Here is a 26,910-nt window from a genome sequence, read left to right as displayed (position 1 = left end):
ATTGAAATTTGCTAAGAGAGCAGAATTGAAATGTCCTCACCCCCCAAAAAGGTAAATATGTGAGGTGATGGATGTGTCAATTAACTATCCTTTCAGTGTATACGTTATCTCAAAACATCATACTGTACAATAAATATCTTACAATTTTAATTGTCAGTTACGCCTCAATAAAAATGAAAAAATTTAGATACCCTAAACATTGTTCCAAATTTATAGATATCAAACTTGATGATACCTTTTTTGCTCCTTGATCTGTCAATAATTGAGATGCGATGAAATCTTCCATTAGAGTGGCAGATTCATCAGTTTCTCTCTAGTTTCATCATTATTTTTATATTTAGAAGCTATATCTCCTAAATTTATAGTTGTTCTAAGATGCTGTGTCTTTTTGAATAATTGAATTGTTTTCATTTGATTCTGAACAATTTCATCCTTTTTAATTTTTTTGCATTAATATGATTTGGATTTTTTCACATCACTATGCTTGATTAAACCTGAGCGTCAGACCCATCCTTGGAATTAGGCTGGTGATATCAAAATCACCTAACCATGTGGATTAATAATGGAGGATGGACGTTTTCCAAGAGGAGATTAGGGCTTTTATAAAATGCATGAAATAAATATAACAAACTCAAAACCACAGCCAGTCTTCTTTTTCCATATCTGGCACCACGTCCTTTGTCCAGGGTTCCTCCTTCTTTGGAATTGGAAACCATATTCAAGTGCTACATGGCCTACACGACTTTCGTGTCTGGATCTGCGCTGAAGTGGGAGGATCTGAGGCGGGTTGCGGTAAGATCTAATGCTCTTCCTCCTTGTAATTTCACTTAAGATGGTAGGGTGAACGGCTCTTTCCAAACGTATTACTCCAGACTCTTAAGCTGGGGGAAATATGACTTCTTCCACTTTAAAGCTGATCATAAAGGAGATGTAACAGACCTCCAAATCCTTCTTGACAGATATCAAGCCGACCTCTCTGTTTACCTCCACTCATACTTAATTTATTTATATCACAAAATTCTCTGTTTATCTAGAACAGTCCTATTTTGTCAGTCTAAGAGACCTTAAAAAGTCAAGGATAGCAAAAGTGTGTTCGGTCTTACTATCCAAGCAATTTCTAGCGGATTTCTAAGAGTCTGTCAGCCTTTACCAGCTGCCCCTGAACACACTGGTGTGCCCTCTGGTAGGAAGAACATGAAGGGAAGTAGCAGAGATCCCATTTAGGCTGAGACTGAAACAGATGAGCAACAGACAGCCCTCCAGGCATCGCTCATTTAAGAGCAAAGCCAGCTTCCTCTCATGTTTTAGATTTCACAGATTCATATACAACAAAAGGCTTCAGTTTTTAAAGCAGAATTCTATAGAGCCAACACAGAGAATGGAAGCAAAAAATTGACACAGCATAATCTCTTTCCTGCAACTGGGGATTAAAGAGCCACTTCCATAATTTTCTAAAACTTTAAGATTCAGAATCCACAACTGCTGAATGACTGCTTGCTTTGAGCCCAGCAAACTTCCAATTCTTCCATTCCTTGCTATCCTGAAAGGTAAATAAATATACAGGCAGTTGCTTTAAAAGATCCTATTACACATCACTAGTATGTTTATGGATGATAGGAAACATATTACTACGCACTTGACCCCGTTTTAAAGCAATCTACATCTGTGCCAGAGACGCTATGCCCTGGTCCCTCTGATGCAACCCTTACAGCATTGACTGGATTGTGATTCTGATGTCAAGACATCCTTATCCCGAATCCTTCCCAAGTGTGCTCGCTTTCTTATTGCAAATTGTATGACAAAGTCAAAAGGAAACCCAAAAGGGGAACACATGGGGGTTTCCCATGTTATTAACGAGGTGGCTGCTGTTTAATCTTGAGGAACAGGTGGATTGTGCAGAAGCATGCCTGATCATAGCCAACCCTCTGTGCAGTGATTTCCATGCTGAAGACACTTCAAACATCATGAGGTAAGAAGCTCACACTGTGTCTTAAATGCGCCAATGCTGACTTACTTTCACCTCTTTTAAAATAAAGCTCAGTGCGTAGGATTAAACAAGAGAAGATGTCATCTGTCACAGCACTGGGGTTAATCATACTGCAGGTTTCTGTCTGTTTTTTTTTTTTTTTTTTTGCCCCAAACTGTGCAGATATATGAAAAAGGAAGTCAAAATAGAGTATTTTGTGTCTCCATGTGCTTCTCCACTTACTTTCCTGGACTCCCAGATGGATAACTGCTATCTAAATTTGAAAAGCAAGCATACAGATAACTGATAACTGTTCACATAGCACCATTCTAACTAGCTTCCTCTCAAAAATAAAGCTGGCGTTTGTGATTTGTGAACCTTATTAGTAAGACTTCTATTTATTGAGTTTTTTCTCCGAGAGTTTGAGTGAAAGATTGTACATGGTTCAGTATGATATGCTTTTGACTCTTAGCAAGTATTTTCCAGATGGCTAGGGTCAGTGTTACCATCTCTAACTGTGAACTGTCTGTGAGCAGGAAGTTGATTTGTGGGAACAGATTTAAACCATTATTGTGCTGGCAGTGGCCTTGTACCTAACCCAGATGAACTTCTGGCCCCCAGAGCAAAATAAATGTGCACAGCTGAAGGTGACTCTACAGATAGCAAGAAACAGCTGAGAACAGGCACCATACAGGAAATATGAGATAGAGCTTTATTTCTTAATTTGTAAAATGAGAAAGTTGGTTTAGATAGTCTATGAGCTATTTCAAGCTCTAGACAGCGATTCAGTCTCTATTTTTTCCTGTAATTAATGTGTCTGAGTTTGAAGGCTAAAACAGATGAAGTCGTTTATCTCCTCCTCAAGAACTGGTCTCAGAAGGCCACAGTCTTTTAACACCAAGAGCTGACCTATGCATAGTGTTAATTTCCTAAGTCCCTAAGATGTTAGCACCCTCCTGTGTATATGCTATAAAACAGGACATTTTTGAAAATCGTCACAATGACCTTCGCAATATGCTGTTTTCCTGTGCTTGCCCACGCGTCACACCACCACGATTCAACTTTGGGTTGAGTTACGTAACAAAGACGTTGGCTACGGCACACCCCCGATGAGCATGTTTGTCACTTGTGTAGGGTGCTCTCCATCAAGAACTATTACCCGAATACCAGAGTCATCATACAGATCCTTCAGTCCCATAACAAGGTACTGTACGTAACCTTCCAGCCTACCCGTCTCCCCCTCTTTTAGTCGGTAGAGCTGGATGAACTTAGTTCATCTAAGTAATATGTGAACTTACTACTTTCTAATGGGTCTTGCCTATTTTATACATAGCACGTTGTGTCTCTTAATTTCCTTCCCCTGTCCTGCCCCTCCCTCCTTCCCTTTCCCCATGGTAACCACGAGTTTGTTCTCTGTATCCACGAGTCTGTTTCTGCTACTTTCTACTGTGAAACAGGTCTTTCTGCCAAAGATCCCCAGCTGGAACTGGAATGCTGGAGACAACATCATCTGCTTTGCCGAATTAAAGCTTGGATTTATCGCCCAAGGCTGTTTGGTGCCAGGCTTGTGTACCTTCCTGACGTCTCTATTTGTCGAGCAAAACAAGAAGGTAACCTTGTAAACTGATGTTTGAATCTTGGCTCTGTCCTCATGTCTTCAAGTATTAAGATCAGAAATAGAAAATAAAAATTGAGGAAAACAAGAATGACCCAAGAAATGAGATTTGACTTCTACCTGAGCTGGGAAGGGATTGAGAAATCTAGATGGAAGTCCCAGGGAGCACACTGACCTTGAAGAAGTTATTTATCTTACTCTTGCCTGAGAATATTTATCTGCAGAGTAGGAATCATAACTCTGCTTCCTCCCTGCAGCCCATGATGTTATGACAGTAAATATATTTGTAAGTATAGAAGCACTTAGACTTGTTGAAGGTAAAAATATAAAGGTTATGTTATTAGCGGAGAAGTCATATATTTAAATGTAAGTTGTATACAAAGTAATTGACATAATAATAAATAACTATAGTCATCAAACAAATAACAATACAAATAAGTAAGATCAAATTTTCCAGGTTATTTGGGGACATTCTATGCAGCAATAATCACAGTAGCCACATGTTGAATGTCTACCGTGTCTTATGCATTTTAAAGACATTATGTTTCCCCTTGATATTCCAAGGACGTATCCCTGTAACAGAAGCTAACTAATTTACTGTAGCATAAGTCAGTGAGCTGCGGAGGTAGACTTGTCTGACCTACAGTCTTACCACTGTGCCCTGTGCCTCTGGCTGTGGGAGTATCTACTCACAATCTCCCACATTAGGTCTTTTGATACCTTTGTTTGAGGCAAAATAAGTGGCTGAATGGGCCATTGGGATGCAATACTACAGCACCTCGCACGGCCTTCCAAATGCCCTTCCCGTGAAATGCTCTAACCTTCAGCCGGGCTTCGTATCCTGTTGTCCAGAGGCTCCCCAGAAAGTAACCTTTCCCTCCACTTAACTGTGTGTCCACATTTGCCTTTTCTTATATGCAGTTTTCCTCTTGGCCCCTCTTTGCACTTTATTTCCTTTATTCAATAAGTTAAAAAAAAGTCTCCATCTTTTCTGGTTCCTTCCCCGGTGCCGTTAAGGAAAAAGCAAAAGAGGGGAAAGATTCAAAAGATGGTCTGGCCACCAAAATGCTGACTGGAAACCACAGAATTCTCCAAAACTTCCTTCTGTGACTGTGAGGAACACGCAGATGAAGAGAATGGACCATCAGGCAGTAAGGACGAGCCTTGATGGTGCTACGTGAACGTGCTTTAACCTTCTTCTGGTCACTGTGTGTGGCCCAGGAAATGGCTCAGAGGGAAAGTGTGTTTACCTGTGCGTTGTAAGTTTAGAAAACACGAGGTGACTGCAGTATCTTTTGCGATGATCGTGATTTTAATGTCCACGGCTGGAGAACATAAATGGAGGCAGACCTGTGTATGAAGACTTTGTTTCCTTCATGGAAATAGAGAAGATAGACAAACAGCCAGCCCTATTGTGGGTGTTTTGTTGTTTGTTTGTTTATCTAAGGTTGTAACCTCAATGATGGTGGTCACCTGTCAGTGTTCATAAGATGCTTTTGGAACATAAGACTTGAGAGAGATTTGTGGTCATGATAGTATTTTTTTGTGAGGAGTGGGGAGTGATGTCTGAAACCCACTTTCAGAAATGCTAAACTGGGCAGTATCAGGGCAAGATTTTTAATGTTGGACTCTGCTCTGATGCTTTAGATTCTGTAATTAATTAAATTAACTAAAATTAATGTAGTTAATTAAACTTAGGTTTAATGGCCAGGACTCCAGTGTCTTATGTCCTATTTTGCTCGGATTGGACACTTACTTTCTCTGTCAGTTTCTGCATCTAATAAGACTTGTTAGAAAATATATATATATTCATATATATATATATATATATATATATATGAATCACTTTGCTGTACCTCCGAAACTAATACAGCATTGTAAATCAACTATGCTTCAATAAAAAATAATAAAATAAATAAGACTTGTTAATCTACTCATAACCTGATATTTTCCAAGTATTGAGCTAGCATTTGTAAAACTTCTGAACACTCAGATTGAAAAGCCTTGGGCCAATGCCATGTATTTTGACTATATTGATCTATATTGATTACATGGTGAGAAATTGTAGTCCGAGGAGCATTTCCGGTTGGTTCTAGGCACAGAGCATCGCCTTAAGCTTAAGTTTAGATTAGATCTAACCCAACTGATTCACTTGAGCTCCCTGATTCTGCCATCCAGATCCAAAATCCATCTTTTCTTTCTGTTTCCCTGATTTTTTTTTTAAACTAACTCAGGAAATCTTCATCTCTACGGGTTTTTTGTTTTTTTTTTTAAACCCTCTTACAAAAACTGAAACATTTGGATTGGAAGCACTAAGCCAGTCTTTAATAATGAGGACTTGAACTGAGCTCGAATTGCCTGGGGAGGGAGCCTTCCTCAACAGAGGGCTTTAAGAAAGTGGGGGAAAGCAGGAGATTCAGCTGCATCTTGGGACGAGGAAGGGGTGTGCTGGACATAGGTGGTCCTTTTTAGCAGGGCAGAATTTTTTGCTTGTGTGTTTGTTTCTGTTTCTGGCCACAAGGTGGCCATCTGAGGATAGTTTCTGGGCTGGCCTGAACTGCCCACAGCCGCAGTGTTCTGAAGTTCATAGAAATCCCAGACTTCCACTGGAGATTCTGGGCTCTGCGGGGCCTGTCCTGCTTGAACAGCCATATTTAGGGGGAGACAGGGTAGATTCCATATTATCCTTCCCATCTTATTGTTCTTGATTCAAAAAATCAGTCTACCATGCTGAAATTATTAGGGGAATTGTAATTTCAAGCAAAGAGGCTTGGATGCCACCAGGGTAGAAACTGAGTCATGATGTTCCCACTTCATTCCAAACCCTCTGGTGGAAATGGTTGAGATGCACATGAGAGTTTCAGTTCTTCTTCTGACTTTTCTGCATTCTCCTAGGGTGCAGAGGGCCTGGCGGGAGGAAGGCCCGGGGGCCTGCCTGGTGGCGGAGCTCCTCCGACAAATGCAACAAATATTGCAGTTATCTGGTGCTGTCTAAGCTCACAATGCACAGGCAGAGACAACACACAACTTGAACCCCAAGATCGCACATCCCGTGTCATTGTATTCATGCGGCATAACTGTGTATTCCAGGTTTGTCCTAAAGAGCCCTGGCAAAGGTATTTCTTCAGTGGCCTGAAGAACAAAATCCTGACTCAGCGTCTCTCCGACGACTTTGCTGGCATGAGTTTTCCTGATGTGTCCCGGTGAGTTAAGAGCAACCCTTCCCTCATCTGTGTGCCACAGCGTTCTTTCCACCATGTTCGCGGGGGGCTCACTGTAGGCCAGGCTCTGTGACACACCCTGAAGATATAAGAGGGCTTCAGCCTGTGTGCCTGCGACCTGGAGGTTAACAGTCCATGTGGGACCATTTCATCTCCATCCCAGGTGGCACGCTGGCTGAGTTCCTCCAGGGTGGAGTCACTTGACAAGTGAACATTCCAGATTTGAGGGGCCCTTTGTCTGCCGGGGGTGGCGTTTCCTGGGGCAAAGGGCACATAGTATCAGCCGTGTTCTTGGGCACGAGGCCTCTCTGTCCTCTCTTGCCTCACAATTACTTGTCTTCCTTCCCAGGCTCTGCTTTGTGAAGATGCATCTCATGCTGATAGCCATCGAACACAAATCCATGTGTCACGGTTACTGGTACCAGTGGGTCTTCCAACCTCTTCCGTTTCTTTGAGGAGAATCTTTATGATTAAGATTTTCCCAAACATGCAGCCATCACTTAAGGTTTTTGGCATTTGTTGAGAGCCAGCCTGTTGGGCACCAAGGCTGCTGTGGTGCTGTTAATACTGTCTCTCACGACAGGGGTTAGAATCTAAGGATTGAGGTTAGAATGGTTACCCTTGTGGGTGGGCAGGAATTCTGCCTTGGTTCCTGTGGCCTTGCCCCAATTCCCTCTCATGATCAGGGGAGCGAAGAATTGGTCACTTTCTCAGATCTGTTTCTCCTAATCTATTACCAGATCTTGTAAGTCTTGCCCATGAAATAGAATCATTTGTGATGAAAATTCTCCCATAAACTCTAGCCTTAGAAACTAACCTGCGAAATATGGAAAAATGGGAATTTGACTGGCCTCATGGACAAAGTATGCTGTTAACCAGGTAGATAAAGGAAAGAGGTAACATTATCAGACCAACAGCATTTCCTGAAAACCCATATTGGATAATGTAAGAAGTAAGAGAAGTTATTGTATAATGAAAAAGAAAATCCAGGAAAAACAGAATCAGCCACAATGATACAGAGATAAAAGGTGCTGAAAAATAAGGAAAAGTGGGGCTTATGTGGGATGAGGAATAAGAAAGGCCTCTATGTTGGCTTATGTGTATTTTTTTAGTGGAAAACTGCCTTGAATTCAGTTGGAATCAGTAGATGAGATAATGATCCTGATTATGATTTGCTGGCCCAGTGGCCTCGGAGAAGTGTCCGTCATCTGTAAAATGAGGAGATCACATGAATTAGTCCCTAAGACCCCTTCCAGCTCTAACACTGAACCCTTGAATTATAGAGAAACAGTCAGGACTCAATAATTTTTGAATGATATCCGATGGGCCATAAAGGGATGATTTTATTGGAAAGAAGAAGCAATCTTTCAAGTAGGGAGGATGTGGAAGATACCTGGGCGAAAAGAATTGGTGAGATACTGTAGAAAGTAAATCCTTAAGCAGAGAGTGAGGAATAGTGTTAACTGGCTGGCTACATTTTATTGAACAATTCTGCCACGCTCAAGAAAATGTCAGAATCTAAACCCATGTCAAGTCTCCTTTCTGCTAGAAATAGGTCAGAGGAAAGATGATGACTTCTTCCTTAGCCTCATTCGCCAGGCCATTTAGGTTTCATACTAGCTCAAAGCTTGATCAAGTTCAAACATCTTTGGCCTTCCCCAACCTGGGTTATACATCAGAATTATTTGCAAAGTTTTAAAGACGTATAGAATTCAAAACCCCAATTCTAACTTTATAAAATCAAAATCTCCAAGGATACCAAAATCTCCTGTGAATTTTTTTAAGTCCCCATGAGATAGTCATTTTATTCACTGACCTTCAGAAACAGTTGGACCAAATGCTCCTAATACTGTTTCGACAACTAATATTTCTATAAACTTTATTAGGATGGTTGGTAGGACATGGTAGACCAGAAACATGAATAAGCAACTGATTTCTACACGTATTCAAGGCGCCCTGGTGCTGCTTACTAGCTAGCCATATGTCTGCCCCCACTGAAAGGGGCACCTGCTCCAACATAGATTTAACTGTGTTTTCTCACCGAAGAGTCAGATGCCTCAAAGGGATGAAATCCTGATCGGGCAAACATACTGACATCAGCAGTCTTACCTGATCGCGTGTTCACAACCAACACTGCTGTAGACCCTTCTCTTCCATCAACTCTTGAATCCTCACAGCGATGCTGTAGGAAGAGTATAATTAATAGGCCCATTTCATGGGTTGGAGCTCAGAAGAGTTCAGTGCTTTCCCCAAGCTTACACCACTAGCAAGTGGCAAAGCGAGAATCCAAACTCGGTCTGGCTCAGGGCACTTCCGTTCACCAAGCTGTACCAAACCCATAGTCACTGTACATGGAAGGAACGTGGGGCATCGCAGTGCGGGGCTTGAGGCAAGTACACTGGAAAACTGGAGGGAAAATCTACCTTTTCTCCCCTTTTACTTTCTCCCCTAATTGATACAGTCGACCATAGGACTTGCAGACGCCCTGGACAATGCCCAGGCTCTGTCTTAGGGAATAGCTTGCCACCTGCTGAGAGGTAAGGCTGGGTCCGGCCCCCATCAGGTAATGTTCCAAGTTTGTTCCACTGGTGAACTTTCTCTAGGAGAACACGTGGCTGTGATTCACGAAGGGGAGAGTCAAGCGATGACGGCGGTTTGGGAAAGTCTTCAAAGGAGGTTCGCGTCTTCTTTCAGCTGCAGCCAGAGACACGATCATGGCAGTATCTGCATAGCTAAATATTTAACATGGGTTCAGAGGACCCTGCCTTTAAAAGAGGAGATACGAAGATATAATGGAGCTCAAGTGAACATCAACCAATGGCATTGGGGCAGGGGAGGCACAAATCCACGTCCTTTCCTTTTCAAAGTGCAAAGCAGTCATTCCAGTGACGTATTAATATCAGTCAATACTCAGAAAGTGCCAGACACTGTCTCAGGTAATGATGTACTTGAACACAGCCATTCAGCATCTTTCTACTCTTGGCCTAGGGCTAGAGAGCTTTCGTTGCACCCAGTCTTTTATTTTTGCAGGGCTATCATATGTGCAGGTTACTTTGGACTCTCCTAACAACAGACTGAGCTTTGCCCAAATGAAGACTTGAACTCTTTCCAACGTGAGTAAGAAAGAAGGTGTGTGTTTTCAAGGAGGCAAGGAGTCTTTTCATGACACGCAAACGAAGTGAGGGGAGGTAGAGGGTAACAAGTCCTCACCATTCTGGAGGTCTGAACTAAAGGAAATAGAAACAGGAGATCCTGACCCACACAGGGAGACATGCAAGGAACTCAAAGAGTCACGGTGGAGTCCTGCCACGTGGAGTGTCATGAATGAAGTTTGTAAGACAGTGTTTTCAAACACACAGACCATAAGGAAATAGAGAATCAAAATATTCAAGTAGTGTGGAAGGAGAAACAATTCACCTGGTTCCTGCTCTCAAAAATCTTGAAATCAAGGTAGACGAAAGTGAAGTCAGAAGAAACATACAAGTTGGAAAATTGTACAGGCGAATAGAAGGAACTTCTGAATCCAGCTCATTAAGTAGATGTATCTTAATTTTAGGGGGCAAATAGCCAAAGGATGTACAGACCAGTATGTACGACTGGTCTGACCAGAAGGGTGACCAGAAGACTAGCCAGCATGTGGGCGTGGCCTGTTTGGCATAAGATAGCTGAAATTAGCAAGGCTTCACAGATCTGAGTTGGTTTGACCATTTCTGGTTCAGGGTTCAGTCCAGGAGGAGCTCCTCCTCCCTCAGCTCAGCGAGTGGGTTGTCACCTGGCTCCACTCAGCCTATTCAGCAGCAATCAAATAATTAAATACAGTCGCGCTCACATTTTCTGTTGCAAATTTTCGCGGTAGATGATTGAGTCCCATGAACCCTGCCCCTTAGAGAATCCATTGGTAAAGACAGAATGAAACACCATATATTGCCCTGGAAATAGGAGGGGGAAGTTACTGTTTTTTATTTTCTGTTCCCAGTGGTCTGATACTAAATCCACCTGCACAAGTGAAGCTCCATAAGAACACATTAGGGTTCTTTATCGCTGAATCTGCAAAGGATGTCAAAAGGTAAATTTTTTTTATTACTTTACAGGGACAAAGTCCTAAAGCAAATGCAATCTAATGTCAGGCAGACTGAGTCTGTGTGGTACTTCCTTCCATGTGCAGCCTCACATAAGTCATTCTTGATTTGTTTGTCTTGTCCAGAGCCTTCTTTTACTGTGCCATCTGTCACAGTGATGTGAATACTCCAGAGCTAATTGGAAAGTGTGGCTGCAAAAGCAAGAATCATCGGCACATGGCAGGTAAGCGTACTTTCTGTCCGGCAGTCCCCAGCCCACCTTCCAGGGGGTGTGGCCAAGGGACAGGGAAGGGGGGGGTCTGTCTCTTAAGACAAGTGTCCATTTGAACTTGGCCAAGAATTGGCAGGTGTTTACTCACTGGGCATCCAGGACCTGAGAATCAGTCTTTTAGAGCTGGAAGAACCCTTACTGGGTACCTAGATCAACCCCGACACAGCCAGGCAAATGCATTCTGATAGAGCTTGAGTCACGTGATTCCCAAGTCACACAGCCAGTGGGAGGCCCCTCCCAGCTCAACCCCAGGCACGCTGGCTTTTATCCTGCTGCTTTTTTGTTGCATCGCACTGGTCTTCCCACCTTCAGTCTGCATCTGCATGCTTGGTTGGCCATAAAGATGCCACCTCATGACCCTTTGTATTAAAAAAGTCATTGGGTTATCACTGACATACAACATTGTATAATTTTAAGGTTTGATACGTTTATATTGCAGTGTGATTGCTGTGGTAGCTCTAGCCAGACACCTATATCATGTGCATAATTAGCATTTCTTCTAGTGCTGGGAACAACACCGTTCCTTGAGGACTCTGTTTCCTTCATAGATTGTAGGGAGTTTAAAGTTTATTCATTCTGACCCAGTGATGAGGAAATGTGACTTTCTCTCTTTTCTCAAATTGAACCCGAAATAGCTCACCAATGACCCTTTTCACTTCACAGCAGAGAAAGGAAAATGTATCTCAAGCATGCATGATAACTGAGTCCCTTCTGGCTTAAAACAATCTCTTCCCGGTACATTGAGATTGTTTGGGTAAAAATCCCAGTGTTGAAACTTAATCAGTTCAAAGTCTGAATTTCCTAGCAAGACTCTCATCTCTACGGTTCTGATCTTCTGCTCGCCCCAGTGGTATTCTATTTAAATGCAGAAGTAAACGTGCTTAGCATCGTTGTAACCTTGTACAATTGGACAGCCGGGCATCATCTCGTGCAAGTCTTTGCTGGTTCCTGAGGTCTGTGCCAGCTTCTGTGACCTCTGCATTGGCAACTCTGTTCCTCCTGGGATTGGGTCACCTTCGGTCATTTGTTACTGAAATCTGTCGTCCCTGCCATGGCCTCTGGTCTGGAGGTCATCAGGGCCCCTGTACTCCTAGCCTTTATGTCCTAGTCCATATGTTATTTGAGTCTCTCTGCTGTGTGAGAGTTTCCCATCTCCCCACATAGGTATGTAGGCTTGTCAGGATGCAGGAACCTAAGTGATGCCTTCTCGGGCTTTTGTCCTGCTTAAACACACGTGCCGCCTTCTCTTCCATAGTCATCTTGCCTCGTTACCCAACACTCCTCGGAGTGCGCTGCGCACCAAGAATCCGCATGAGAAGGACTTTCTCCCCTTGCACATCACAAAACTATCACATTCTCCTTGCCTCGCTACCCTCTCACCATCCGGAAGCACTAGATGTGTGTGTTAGGGGTGGAAGGGACTGAGTCCTTTCTCAGGGGTCCAGGGACTGCCACTTTTTTTTTTTTTAATAATAGCTTTATCAAGATATAATTCAAATACCACGAAGTAAAATACCATATGCTTTTAAAAGGTCCAACAATTCAGTGGGCTTTTTGAATGTAAGCAGATTCGTGCAACCATCACCACGGTCAATTTGGGAACGTTTTCCGTATCTCAGGAAGAGACTCCATACCCTGTAGCAGGAACTCCCTGTTCTCTTCTCCCCATGCCCCTGGCGACCTCTAGTCTACTTTCTGTCTCTAGATTTGCCTCTCCTGGCCAAGTCATAAAAAGGGAGTGACACCTGACCTCGTTGCTAAACTCTCTTCCTCTGCTGGTATCACACCCAGCTCTTGGGCCGCACTAACTGGCTGCTGATGACTCTCATTTTTGACAGTATAAATGGCTCCATCACACTGTGTGGTTTAAGTTGAGCCCCTTTGCAGGAGTAATTTCTGAGGCCAGTCTGACGGTTGTTCTGACCCTGAGCACTTACTAGCTGTCTCTCTCCTGCTTCTCTGTAGTAAATTCTGGCCCGTGGTTTACCTTGTGTTCTCATGGGGCACAGTGTCCTCTTAATTATTTGCCACCAAAATCACCATTGTTTTCAAGAGCAGCCTTGGGCTTGAGGTTTTCCACACTCTGTTCCAAGTAAAGCCAGTTCCCTTGGGAAGAGCATCAGTGCTTTCCATTCTGGTGGCCCGCCTCCCCCTCCAGGCAGAATCTCTGAGCCACCACCCAGGAGCTGGGGGGTAGAAACAGTGGCCCCCTTCTCTCAAATTGACACCTCTGCTTTTTGAGGAGGTCTCTGGGCCCTGGTGGGAGCTTCTGGCCTTGGTTTGCCTCTCCCACTGTGAAGCCTCTGCCTTGGGTGTGAGCTGGGGTGAGAGTAACCAGCACACCATGGTTTTTCACCCTGTGACGCCAGGGCTGGCCCTCTGCCCCGAGAATGAGGGCTGCGTGGAGGAGGGGGCCTCCATCCTCTTGACTGTACTCCCCTGAAACTTAGCCTCGGCATCATGAGACATGCTGGTACCCTGCCCCTCCCAGAGACACACGAGACACACCATAGCCCTTGCCTGGGAGCCGGAGGGAGGCGGGGCTCTCTCTCTGTTCCTGGACACACTCATCCAGAATGGGGCATCTGTCACACTTGGTTGGGTTTGGAGGAAAGGAAACAATTTGTGGCTCTTTTGCCTGTGGCCCTAATCTTCCTAAGATTTGGTATAATTTTTTGTATACATTGTCTTTATTTGCTGCACACCTGTAGGGCAGTTCATTATAGAGATTTTGAATGGGCGTGTGTGTGTTAATAATTGTCACTGGTTACTGCTGTTTTACAGGCAGGTGCATGGAACTTTTCACGCTTCCATCCACATGCCAAACTAAAGGCTTTGTCCTAACCCTATCTATTTCCTCTGACTCTTTGAATTTTTTCCTTGAAAACCTAAGACAATTTTGAGCAAAGAAAGCAGCTTTTCCTATGTCATTTTCTGAACTCTGCATTGCATGTAGGGTTTGCAACTGCATGCTTGAGTCTGAAGAATATTGTTAATTAATTGCAAAATGAAACTTCTCTCCAACTGCGTTGTTAACTTGCCTGGCACATTGAAAAGGTACCTGTGGAGTTTGTCACTGCCTTCCAATACTCTCCAAGAGGAGGGTGCTTTGATTCTAGAGGACCAACAGCCCTAATCTGGATTAAAATATCCTCGGAATAAGGAAAGCTTATTTCCTGGACTTAGATGACTTAATGGAGATATCGTTTTAGAGCATCTAACCCTTTATGTCCTGTTATTGATATGTAAACTGGTTTTCATAGGGAACCTGATGTATAGATAAGAGGATTCCATTGTCAAGTCAGGTTTATTTCTCATTGTAATGTATTATTTTTTCCACTGAGGAGAACAAAAAAAGAAAAAAGATTACTGTTAAGTAAATGAGTTTCAAGATCCTATTTTGGATTCAGAAGTTAAAACACTGACTCTTTTTACACTCTACAACAATCTGCATCTTTCTTGAGGCAATGGAAGAGGCTGACTAAATGGAGAAATGTCCCATTAAAGAAGGTATGAAGAAGAAAGAAAAAAAAATACACTTAGAGTATCATCTTATTACCCATATCTTTATCCCATATAGAAATTTAACATGATTTCCTTCAGTAGGCCCATCCCTGTAAACAGTGTACAAATCAAACTTTTGCAGACAAATTATACACACTCATATGCATGCACTGCTCAATCGTCTTGTGAAACAAACATATTTTATAAATTGAATAATCAGCCCTTTATTTAGCTGGCTTTCAAATGTGGTTTTGTTATAAATATTTTAAAGCAGGATGTTAGTTGCCCTAGTATAAAGATGGAAAGATTTTTGTATAAATAGAAAGCCTCTGTCTTCGTATTTGAAGACTGGCCAAATTTTACCCATTTCTATGACATGCAATTTATAGGGAAGAAGTAAGACTTTCAATTTACAATCTAATATTGGAGTTTCTATGTAGTGATCGCGTGCCCCGGACCTTTCATTCTTCTCACAGTGGAATCCTTTTTCCTCTTGCTCCTTACCGATCCTCGGGCACCATGTCTACCAAGCCTGTCCCGCTGTGTCCAGGAGGATCCTGCTGCACCTGGTACCAGGACCCTTAAATAGCAGGCCGTGAGTGAGACGGCTGTTCTTGACTTTGGTTTGCCAGACGGTGGCAGCAGAGTACCATGAAATGCTCACGGGTCTGGCAGCGGGGGACTGCACGTCTGTGCAAATCTGAATCTGCAGAGTTAGTTTGAGCCAAAATGTGCCAAAGAGAACATCATTGCAGAAGGGGACTGCTGGGCCTTATCGATTTAAAAGCCATGATAGTATCTTGGAAATTTTCACTAAGAATTAACTCTTCAGAGGGACTTAGGGACTTACCAATAGATGATCAAATGGAAAATTTACTGACTTCAAGTTGGTACGAATTTCAGTTTGAATATTTTACATTTCAGAGCCTGATGAAGTGTGTCCCCAGTCCATTCCCTTTGAAGAATCATCTCTTCATTAGGCTAATTAAGCTTGCTTGGTCCCGCCACCTTCTTCCACGTCTTGTACTCAGTCAGAATTCAGAAGAGCTGAATTCCGACCACATCCGTGCCGCTGATTGGCTGTGGTTTGGGGAAGACATGTTACCTTTTGGGGTCTCAGTGTCATCATTTCAAACTGGACAGTCCTAATCATCTTTATGGCCTGTTTCAGTTCTGATGTTCTGTGATTTATAATCCTTCTTCTTTGATGATTTCCATTTCTTTCTGAACTAGAACCATACCAGAGTGTCTCCACTTAAATTCGTAGTGTAGCATCTTAGAGAGACGGCATGGTGCGCTGGTTAAGAGTGTTGCATTCTGTGTTGGTGACTTACCAGCTGTGTGACTTTAGGCACATCATTTAAGCTCTCAAGGTGCTTCAGAGTTCTGTAAAACACTGATAATAATATTACACATCTCAGAAGATTAAATGAGTGTATTAGTCCATAAAGAGTATACAAACTGAGTAAATTAAAATAAAAAGCATGAAGACCCGTTCCTGGCAAATAGTAAGTACCACATAGATGGTGATTATCATAGTACCCATGGGAACATGCACTCAAAAAGAATCTCATTATTTCTCTCATCAATGAAACGCAGGTGAAATATGAACTGGCAGAGAAGTCCTGGTAAATTATATGTATTTGAACCCGTTTCCTGATGTCTTTTGGATTCCTGAGCATGAAGACCAGTAGGGCCAGCCTCCGGAGCAGCGGGAACCATTGTCTTTCTGCATTTCCACTAAATGTGATTAGATGGTTACTGGGCAGAAACTTCCCCAGCGCCAGCTATACAATTCACTGACTGCCATTACACCACTGAAATCTCTGCTGCCCAAGGGATCAGAGTGGTGGTCCTCAGCCAGGGCAAGGAGGAGCACGTATGAGCTGTAGAGAGAGGGGGCCGCATGAAAATGGCCTTAGGGAAGTTGTGTCCCCAGTTCCCCTAATACTCCGGAGAACTGTTTGAGTCCCCCATAAAATGTGAATTTTTGCAATGGAGTCACACCTAAAGGAGAGGGGAATTACAAAGAGGAAATTGGAAGGAGGATATGAAACGAGTCTGGGACAGGAAGAAATGATAAGAAACTGTTTGAATGGATGGTCCAACCTTGAAGTTACTCTACTTCACTGTTTTCTTTAGGTTTGGCTCTGGGTCACTTTTTCCATATACATCCAAGACTAATTGACCTCTTTAAGAAGGGAGTCACCCTAGCCAGTGTGCCCTAGGGGTGACAGTTGCAAACCCAGAAGGTTGAGATCTAATGACGCCCATAATGACTCTACCAGCTCATGTCTCTAGCTTGGCTAGAAGCCATCAGAGATCTGCTCCTGCATGAGTGACCTTGGTGGGAGAGAGATCCGAGGTGTCCCTAAATGACTCTTCTTCTCCAAAGCAGAGTCAGGAACCACATGTCCACTCAACCCCAATAAAAAGGAAAGCAACCTGGTAGTAAGTCTGCAAAGACCAGTGTCTTGAGTTCCTGTCTTCGTGGCGGTTGCCATTGGTCTTGTAGTCAATCCTGTGGTTGACGGTGGGGCTCCATTTCTCCTGTCCTCAGTGTCCATGTCCCCCTCGGCTGTGGCCCTCATTCTTTCTCATCCCAATGATTACAAGCACGTCCTAGCTCATTCTTCTGAATTTAGCCTCTCTTCATGCCAGTCCATGCCATCTTCCACGGCTATAATAATTGTCTTGAAGTTCTCATCGTGAACAGATGTGTAAATTAAGAAACAAATAGATGGATGAATGTTATCCCTACTGTTGCGAGGTGAAGGCAGCGGCTTGGTCTCCTGTCCTGTTGCTGCTTCAGCTCCTGAGAGCCGTGACTGGTAAATACTAAATTCTATAAATAATTGGAACAATTTAGCTACGTAGTGAATTGGAGCAGATTCAGGATTATCCAGATAATGCAGGAATTATTTTCGCTCACTTGGACTATGATAAGATTTCTTGAGGGAGACGGGAGTAGAATTATTGCTGTCCGTACGGAACTCATGTATGAGGCATGTCTTAACGTGCAGTCCTGTTGTCTGGCAGGGAAGGGAAATGTCTGCCTGTAACTGTCCAAGAAATCAGTTCTTGAAGAAGAGAGAGAGATAATCAAAGTAATGGCCATGCATAGGACTTTTTTTTTTTCAGTCATCCATAGGTCTTAGACGTCTTAGATGCCATGTCTTTTGTGATGTCTGCTGCTTTATATGGAAAACATTTTCCATATTTTTAGAATATGTGGAGGGAAGGAGTCATAGTAAGCCATGGCAAGCCATCAACAGTCTGATTAGGGCATTAGACCAAAGTCCGTTTTGTTTTTCCTTTTCCTAAAATATGAAAAAAATAACTACTTGCATGCCGTCAACCGTAGATAGGTAAATAAAAATATAAATAAATAAAGTGATCAAACTCTCTGAGAAATCAGGGAAACTTCAGTTCCCTCCCTGCTGCCTTGAGAAAAGGGGACATTGCTTCCTATTGTTAGTTTATCCTTTGCTTTTCCTCCCCAACTGTTTGAAGCAGCTTAGAAATTGGGCAGAAAGGGAGGAATGGGTTGTTGCACGTTCTGTCTACAGCCTAGGAGAGCAGGCGCTTGGAGACTTTTTTTTCTTTCTTTTTTTTTTTTGGAAATTCATTAGGATTATAGAATTTAGACCTGGAGGGACCAAAGCGATGGTGTGGACCAGTTTTCTTATACCTTCAGGCAGCCAACGACACACACCAGAGACTCCAGCAGCCCTCCTCCCTCCTGCTCTTCCCAGCCCCCACATACGTGCACGTGCTTCCATAATGATGAAAGCTTCCCAGATTATGCCAATCACTCATGTGTTTTCAGGAGAGATTTTGTTAAGTAAGACACAGGGGACGATTCAAAGCTTTAGCAAAAATTTCATGAGGTTGTTACCTAGCGCTCACTTCACCCACCTACCCCAACTCCCGCCTTTTTTTTAATACCTTGCAGACGTTGTTGGCAGGAGAGTTTGGCTCTGAGGAAGCAGAGACTTCCCGAAAGGTCTGTTGCTCCCAAGCCAGTTAAGGCATGTTGCCTTTTACATTCCAGAGCTCAGCTTCCATCACCCATCCTAAGCCGGCTAGCCTTTAAAGACTGACAGTTGGTAACACGTTAGTCCTCGCTCAGATTTTTCTTCAGAAGTTCCCTTCCCAAGCCATTCCCCCAGGGCAAAAGGTAACCACAAAAGAAGGAAACATCAGTCAACCTGAAAAGCCCCATCAAAATTCCGTATGTAAGTGAAGGCTTCTGAGGATTACAGTTACGGAGCAACCTTACCCCAAACTTGGCTCTTAGCACACCTGCGTGATGAAGTGACTGCTGATTTAAGCCGACAAATCACATATCCCAGGGATGTCCCTTTTCTTCCAAATGTGTGTTTTGACTTCGTTGATAGTTTCTCCAGATCAAAATTGTTTAGAAAGAACTACATCAAAAGGAAAAGGATTCCAAGATATCTCTGTGGCTCTTTCTGCCTGCCCTTGTCCAAAACCTGGTGAGATGTGGGTTTAAAAGCTTGTTCCAGGTGAACTCCACATTCTGAGTCATCTAAGTACAGAGAGATTCTTAAACTGACACAGGAGGAATGGTTATGTCTCTCTTCTCCACGTAGGTGGGCAGAGGAAGGGGAGGAGCAGTGATGGCTCCTCTCGGACTTTGTCCATCTCCTTGATAACTTCTTCCCAGGCAGTCTCCCCATCTCTGATTACCTGGCAACCAAGTTCAGGCAAGCAGATAATGAAGGGTTTTTGAATAGTGAAAGAGAAGCATTTAACTTCCAGAGCATCTTTTAGAATGTTCTTTTTTTATCACCATACCAAGTGTCAACTCTTATAGACCAAGGATGGCTTCCTAGCCCAGGGTGTTGAAAGGGTTCCTAGGCTTAATCTCAAGTCTGGACTAAGAATGGCATGATGAAGGGTCAACATATGGGTGCAGGAAGAAGTCATGACTCGTGTGTTCATTTTTGTTTTTGTTTGTTTTCCATCTCAAAGCAGCTTCCTGTTGCTCATTTAATTATTAAACTTCAAACATTCTTGCATTTATCCTCAACAGCCCCCCTCTTTGAAGTCCCAGTAGTAACTCCATTCTGCAGGTGAGAAACTTACCTGCTTCTGTGTTATTTCCAGATGTGGACATTCACAAGTGTTTTGAGATAGATCCCATGTAAGATCAGGTTTCTTTAAAAGTTAAAATTAATAGTAAGGGAAGCCTTGAAGGAAAAATTAAATGAAAGGAAGCAATATCGAAGGAGCCTGAAGGAATTACAGCCTGACCAGTATCTGTAGAAGGGAGGAGGTGACTTGTATAGTAACCTTCTCTTAGAGTCCTGCAGAAAGGCTCTCCAAATGCTGCACTCCTGGGTGAGATGGGAGGAATAATGGATTAGAAAGGTGCCGAGTGGATTAGAAAGTACTCAATAGGTACTTATTGCAAGCATACCATATGGTATTAAAATTCTCATAATCATTTTCCACGCGCTCTCTAACTCTGTAGAGGGAAATTAAAGAGTTTTTTTTTTTAAAAATTTGATTGAAGGGTAGTAGATTTACAATGTTAGTTTCAAGTGTACCGCAAGGTGATTGAGTTATACATATACATACATATATATTTTTTCTTTTCAGATTCTTTTCCATTATAGGTTATTACAGGAGACTGAGTATAGTTCCCTGTGCTATACAGTAGGTCCTTGTTGTTTATCTATTTTATATATAGTAACATGTGTCTGTTAAGCCCCAACCCCTAATTTATCCCTCCCCGCCCTTTCCTCTTTGGTAACCATAGTTTGTTTTTCTCTGTAAACGGTCATCTTAGAACTAGTCTGTAGCTGAGGATTCCCAGCTTCTCCTTAGTCAAGAGCCTAGAACTGTTTCAGCCAGTGGGAATGGTCCAAAAATCCCTTAGAAAGAGGTGTCACGCCAACTCACCAAGACTGCCATGCTATTACAGGGCCAGCGGTCACGGTGACAGCAAACAACCTGAAGGACTATCCTGGCCCAACGAGACGGGACTCCAATCCAGAGCCACAGCCAAACATGTTGAGCAACTTGAGCCTTGCCACCAGGTAAGAGCCTCAGAGGACCCCGGTCCCCTGCGGTTTTCTGAGAATCACTGGGCAGTCAAAATTTGACTTAAAACTGGAAGATGTGCTTTATCAGCTCTTAACGCTGACTAATGCAATTATTCCTCACCAACATGAATTCACCCCTACTTCTCCCAGTACCACTGAGCTAAGCAAATATACCTCCCCTCATCGTTGCTCAAACAGTGTATACTCATGACAACCAAAGGTTATGTGCCCAGTTTGCTTTCAGATCACCTTACAGGCACTCTGGAAATGTGGATCGGGGCAAAATTTCAACTCTTTCCAAATGTTTTTTATTCTATTATTAATCCATCCCTTATTTCCAACAAATTGATAACAAGATTGCGTTTGGTTTTAAATCTGCAAAATAAGACAGCAAGTTCTTCCTCCCCTACTCTTTTTTCCTACAGCTCTTTGGTCCATTAAAACCCTGATTAAGCCAAATGCAGGGCTGGAGGTGGAGGGTGATCTGTTTCGTTAATTTTTAAATAGAGGGTTGGTCTGAAAATTCTATCACCCCAGATTTTATTATGAATAAACTCTCTTATATGTTGGCAACATTTCAATTTAGTAGCTGTAATATACCAGGTAAATATTTAATGACTGAGAATTGTGATGGGCTGTGGGTAAGTACTGCATGATCTGCAGAGCCTAGAAATTGTGCTCTGGCATTACACAATGTTAAGTGCAAATGCTGTGTGATCGTGGGCAGGGGCTTTACTTCCAGGTGTCTCAGTTTTGATATCTCAAAGGAGTATAATAGGAAAGAATACTCTGTTGGGTTTTTTGTAATGACGGAATGAGAGGAGGTATTTAAAGTGTGTTCCTTGGTTCCTGGCTGAGAGTAAGTGCTCACTAAGTGTTCCTTATTGTTGCAATTATCAATGATTGTATCAAGGAAGGTGTGCAAAATTGAACTGAATATGTAGTAAGTGCAGAAGCCTCCAAGGATGTGGATTTTGAAATAAATCCTTGCTCTTGTCTTTGCTATAATTCACCTTTTTCTTTTGATGCATGAAGAATGATGCTTCCATTTAACTGAGGATTCTGATGGCCGTCCTTGCCTTCTGCTCCAGGGTTTTATGAAAACTAAGTGAGATGATCTGTGGGAAAGGATTAAGAACTGTTTGGAGGAAAGGTTCTCTGGAGTTTCAGGAATTCATATTTTGCCTCACTCTTAACGACCAGACTAGCATTGAGATTTGTAGATTTTGTTCCTTTTAAAATGGTTGGTAAATAAGTTATGTATTGAGTACCTCTGTACGCCAAGTGGGCACCCTGCTTGATGTGTTCGTAGGTGTAAAAGTCACGTTTCCACGCCCATCTTGGGTAAACAAGATGAATTCATGTAAATTAAATCAGAGGCTAAATAAGGCAGCAGCCCTGCGACTGCTCCACTGATGAGTCTGGCAGGAGGTCAAAGAGGAAGAGGTCCATGGGAGTTGGGTGGATTGTTCCAGAATGTTTCCTGCAGGAAGTGGGATTTGGGGAAAGGTAAGAAAGTGGGGATCTCAGTTCCTGGGAAGGAGGTGACATGGGCAAAGCATGGGGGAAACGTGGAGCCTTCCACGCACAAAGCAACCTGACTAGGAAGGTGAGACTGCATGACAGGCTGAGAAGAAACATCCCAACTTTCTCAAGAATACACTCTGGGCGATTGGTATCGTGCATGCGCAGATTGATGCGCGTACGTGATGTTTGTGTTATGCAAAGTAGTTACAAACACATGATTCCAATTTGAAAAGTGTTTCGGGACCATAAAGATGACACCCATGGTGACACATAACATGCCTCCACCCTGTTAATGCTTTTATTTATTCTCTCCCATGCCTTCTCTGCGACCGTAGAGGATGGGCGAATCATGGCCACACAAAACCCACAGAAAACCCTTCAGTCTGCTGTCAGCCATCTAGTTTCACTGACTGTTCCCACTGCTCTTTAACACAGATAGAGACCAAACAGCTGACTCATGTTGTCCCCATTGTCTTTAATTCCTTTATTGCCCACAATAAATAAGGAAATGGTCTAAAGCAGACTTCTAAAAGGCGAATCGATCCAGGTGGCCTGGTCCATCCTCAGACTGGACCCATCACCCTACATATGGCTGGAGGATCCCTGAGTATGCTTGAAAGCCCTGAAAGAAGGTCAAAGATAGTGATCGTTTCCCATCCAGATCGTCTCTAGAGATGGTGCTTGATTCACTTGCTCCTCTTAATTCAAAAGCAGATTCTCATGCACTCACAGTGCTTAAGAAACTAATCAAAGCCACACTGTGGATCAGATGGTCATCTACACTTCCACAGTTAAGTGCCATCTGTAGGTGAATTTCTGTGATGTTCCCTCTAGGGAGCAGTCATCTCTGTGGATGGAAGTGCAGTGTTATCCGTGACGCGTCCCGCTCCCGCTTGGGATGATAGAATAGGATGGGTTTGGGTTTGGGTTTGGGTTTTGTAAAGCAAAGATAATTCTGACTAGTCAGTTAGCAAACAGATGTCCCGGGTAACCACCATGAGCAGTAAAATAGACTTGATGGCTTAACAGAGACAAGTAGGCATCATTGGGGGGAAAGTGTAAAACGTGTGGTAGGTGCTATTCATGATCCGTTTTTGATGTGTTAATAGTACTACATTCACATTCCAAAAACAGCATACTGTTATTTATAGCTTTGCTGACAGCAGGACAGCGGGCTTGGTGCTTTTAAAGATGTAATCTCAGGCCACCAGGGAGTTTTCTGGTAAGTTTAGAAACTATTTAATTCTTAGTACTTGAAACAGTGCAGACAACCCTAACTTACACAAAAGTGGTAGTCCAGTATGTCATTGCATCCTTGGTGTCTTTCTTTTCCCACGGAATGAGCAACAGTAAGCAACATTACTAATAGCAGTTAGGTTCCAGACTAGCACACGGCCTGTTTAATAGATGGTGGTTCGATATATATTTGTTAAATAAACAAATACTAGTTCTGTGTCCTTAAATTGAGGGGTTATGTAATATGAAAGGGTGAAGATGAACGTTTCCTCTTATTTTTTCCAAAGTGCTACAATTAGACCTGTGCAAAATGTTATGATAAATAAAACTGCATCTCAGCCACTTCCCGGGGCCCCGTTGCCCGCAATTCCCACTTCTTCACCATGGCCACCGTACTTGGGGTGAGCTTAGGAGAGTTCTGTCCATTTTACTGATGTACAGTTATTTGCTAGCCTCTGTCTCTTCCCTATCAGAATTCCCTTCTCCGGGAAAACCGGTTTTAATCAGACATTAGGAAGAAAAGATTTACATACCACGAACTCGTGTTATGCTGTGGCTGACCAACAGCACATAACCACACTAAGTCAATTTGTATTTTTAAGACTAGGTGTTTATAAACTCGAGGAGCCATGGGTAGAAATCTAATCAGTGAAACAAGGAGAGAGAAATTTCCAAGCAGTGGCTGATAGATCTGGGTCAGGAGAAGAAACCATTTCTAATAGGTTTGTCTTCTTTGGGCAAGTCAGCCCTTCCCTCGAAATCTCCCCTCTGGGTCTGCTTGCTTCAGCGCTTACAGACTATATTGAAACCTAAATACGATCCCCTATGACTTCCCTTCCCTTTGCGAAATCTGCAACTCAGGTGGTATTTATAACACCAGCTTTGTCTTCATACTCTCCGTGCTCTTTCAGAGATACCAGAGACTGGGAATGTTATTTTTTCTCTCTTTCCTGATGTCCACTCAGCCTCATCTCTTTAAAGGGCGACTGGCCCTCCAATACCAGCCATGCCATCAGCATTGTCCCACTGCAGACGGGGGCCCTAGGTCACCACCTTCTGCAGCCTCTGAGCTTCAGTTTCCTCATCTGCAAGATGGAGATGCTGTTGACCCTAAATAATTGAAGCATTGTGAGGACCGAATGAGATAAAACAGATTCAATTCTTAAGTAGCAATATTTGACCAAGTAAAAACTGAGCAAGTGGAAAAGGGTTCCCGTAGTTGTAGCTCCGCCCTCCCAGCCCCTCTGCCATCATGTCCCTGGCTCGTGGATTTCCATTCGTTTGCATCTGGTTCGTTTCTCATGCAAGGGGGAGAGGGTTTGAAGTTTAAGACTTTTCAAAATTTCATGCTACCCACCACCCATAGACCATCAGCTCAGTGGAGCATATCGACAGGGTTTTCAGGGGAGATCTGTAATATAGTACTTCCCACTGGCCACTCCCACACCTGCCTGTTCCTTGCCACTTTCAGGCACCACGCCCCTTCCACACACACACGCACACACACACACACGCACACGCACACACACACGCACGCACACGCACACACACGCGCACACACACGCACGCACACGCACACACACACACGCACGACACACACACACTTAGACGCACACACACGCACACACACACGCACACACACACGCACGCACACGCACGCACACACGCACACACACGCACGTTCATGTTAGGATAGGAAGCTGGGCCTTTCCTCCCTTTTTATTGTCAGCTCTTCACGCCTTGTTGAATTCTGTGCCCCACGTGACCCAGGCAAGAGAAACCCCATCTTTCAGCCTCAGTGGTGTCTGAACTCCTACCGAGGACCAACTCCAGGCTCTTTCCAGGGGGAGACGATTGGACACAAATCATCATACCTGGTTCCTCTCTCTCTACATCCCGCCTGAGCTCTCTGTAGGAATGAATCAACTGAGATTACCTGAGCAGGTACTTTTCTTTCCTCTTCTCTTTCCTATTAAGCTTTTAAAATAACTTTCCCTCTAGACAAACACAGGTTTTTCTGGCTGGGTAAAATATAGCCCATCCCCAGTCCATCGAAAGCGTTCTTTGATTCTCTTATCCATACGTTACTCAGTGTTTCCGTACTGTATGATTTCATCTTGTTCTAGAAATCCGCATTCCCTTAATACTACGTAGCCAGCATTTCATCTTCCAGACTTACCTTCTGCCAAGAGTCCAGGTAGCACTTCTGTTCCCGGTCCCGTAGTTTTCCACCTGAGCTTTCAGAACCTCTAAAGATGCCTTCTTCACTTTCACTGATGGAATTTGGCTACATAGAAATCACCAGCAGGGGTGTGTTTTGGACATAAGTTTAATAAGCATCTTCATCAAGTCTCAATAAAAAGTTCAAAGACACAGAAAGACAAATGTATCTGCATAGAGGTATAGGTTTAGGGGTAGGGACAGACATGCACAAACACAGACACATATAGAAATGTTTTTTTTCAGCACCACAAGCGTGAGTTCCAAAGACAGATAAGAGGGTGGCAAGGAATACAGGAATAAGAATTTGGAAAGAATGAGTAGATACTTTCTGTTAGACCTTCTAAATGCCACTTTTCTAGTTCTTTTCTTGTACCTAAAGGCGAAAATCAGATTTCTTGAGAAGCCATGTGCCACGACTCTCACAAAGTACCATATGGGCAGGTGGCCTCATTTAATTGTACTGTCTGCAGGCATGACATTTTTTTTACAAATTGAAGGTTTGTGGCAACCCTGCCATGAGCAAGTCTTTGGTCTGTCAGCACCATTTTTACCAACAGCGTTTTTCATTTCGTGTCTCTGTGTCACATTGTGTTAATTCTTGCAATATTTCCAGCTTTTTCATTATTGTATGTGTTATAGGGACCTGCAATCAGTGATCTTTGATTATTGCTCTCATAACTGTTTTGGGGCACCACAGACTGCACCCATAAAAGATGGTGAACTTAGTTGATAAATGTGTGTGTTCTGACTGCCCCACCCACCAGCTGGTCCCACATCTCTCCCCTCTCCTTGGGCTTCCCTAGTCCCTGCGACACAACGATGTTGAAATTAGACCCATTAGTAATCCTACAATGGCCTATAAGTACTCAAATGAAACCAAGAGCCCCATGTTTCTTACTTTAAATCAAAACCCAGAAGTGATTACACTTAGTGAAGAAGGCAGAGCTCAGGGAGCCCCAAAGCTAAACCAGTTATGCCAAACAGTTAGCCAAGTTGTGAACGCAAAGGCAAAGTTCCTGAGAAAAATTAAAAATGCTACACCAGTGAACACACAGATGATAAGGAAGTGAAACAGCCTGATTGCTGAGATGGAGAAAGTTGGAGTGGTCTGGATAGAAGATCAAACCAGCCACAACCTTCCCTTAAGCCAAAGCCTAATCCAGAGCAAGGTCCTAACTCTCTTCTATTCTGTGA

General features: G+C 43.2%; 1 protein-coding gene across 1 annotated transcript in view; it reads left to right on the top strand.

Annotated features, from left to right (window-relative positions):
- Positions 1-24,615, top strand: part of KCNU1 (potassium calcium-activated channel subfamily U member 1) — a 57,605-nt gene extending 32,990 nt beyond the window's left edge. The window contains exons 12-21 of the mRNA XM_032468391.1: positions 687-792; positions 1,887-1,969; positions 3,101-3,170; positions 3,424-3,576; positions 6,672-6,784; positions 7,152-7,220; positions 10,779-10,868; positions 11,007-11,104; positions 20,610-20,724; positions 24,459-24,615. Of these exons, the coding sequence (XP_032324282.1) occupies positions 687-792; positions 1,887-1,969; positions 3,101-3,170; positions 3,424-3,576; positions 6,672-6,784; positions 7,152-7,220; positions 10,779-10,868; positions 11,007-11,104; positions 20,610-20,724; positions 24,459-24,615 (1,054 nt within the window). The remainder of the gene's footprint in view (positions 1-686; positions 793-1,886; positions 1,970-3,100; positions 3,171-3,423; positions 3,577-6,671; positions 6,785-7,151; positions 7,221-10,778; positions 10,869-11,006; positions 11,105-20,609; positions 20,725-24,458) is intronic.
- The last annotated feature ends 2,295 nt before the right edge of the window (positions 24,616-26,910 follow it).

The sequence above is a fragment of the Camelus ferus genome, chromosome 26 (assembly GCF_009834535.1).
Source record: "Camelus ferus isolate YT-003-E chromosome 26, BCGSAC_Cfer_1.0, whole genome shotgun sequence".
Taxonomy (NCBI): domain Eukaryota; kingdom Metazoa; phylum Chordata; class Mammalia; order Artiodactyla; family Camelidae; genus Camelus; species Camelus ferus.
This window is presented reverse-complemented; position numbering and strand designations above follow the sequence as displayed.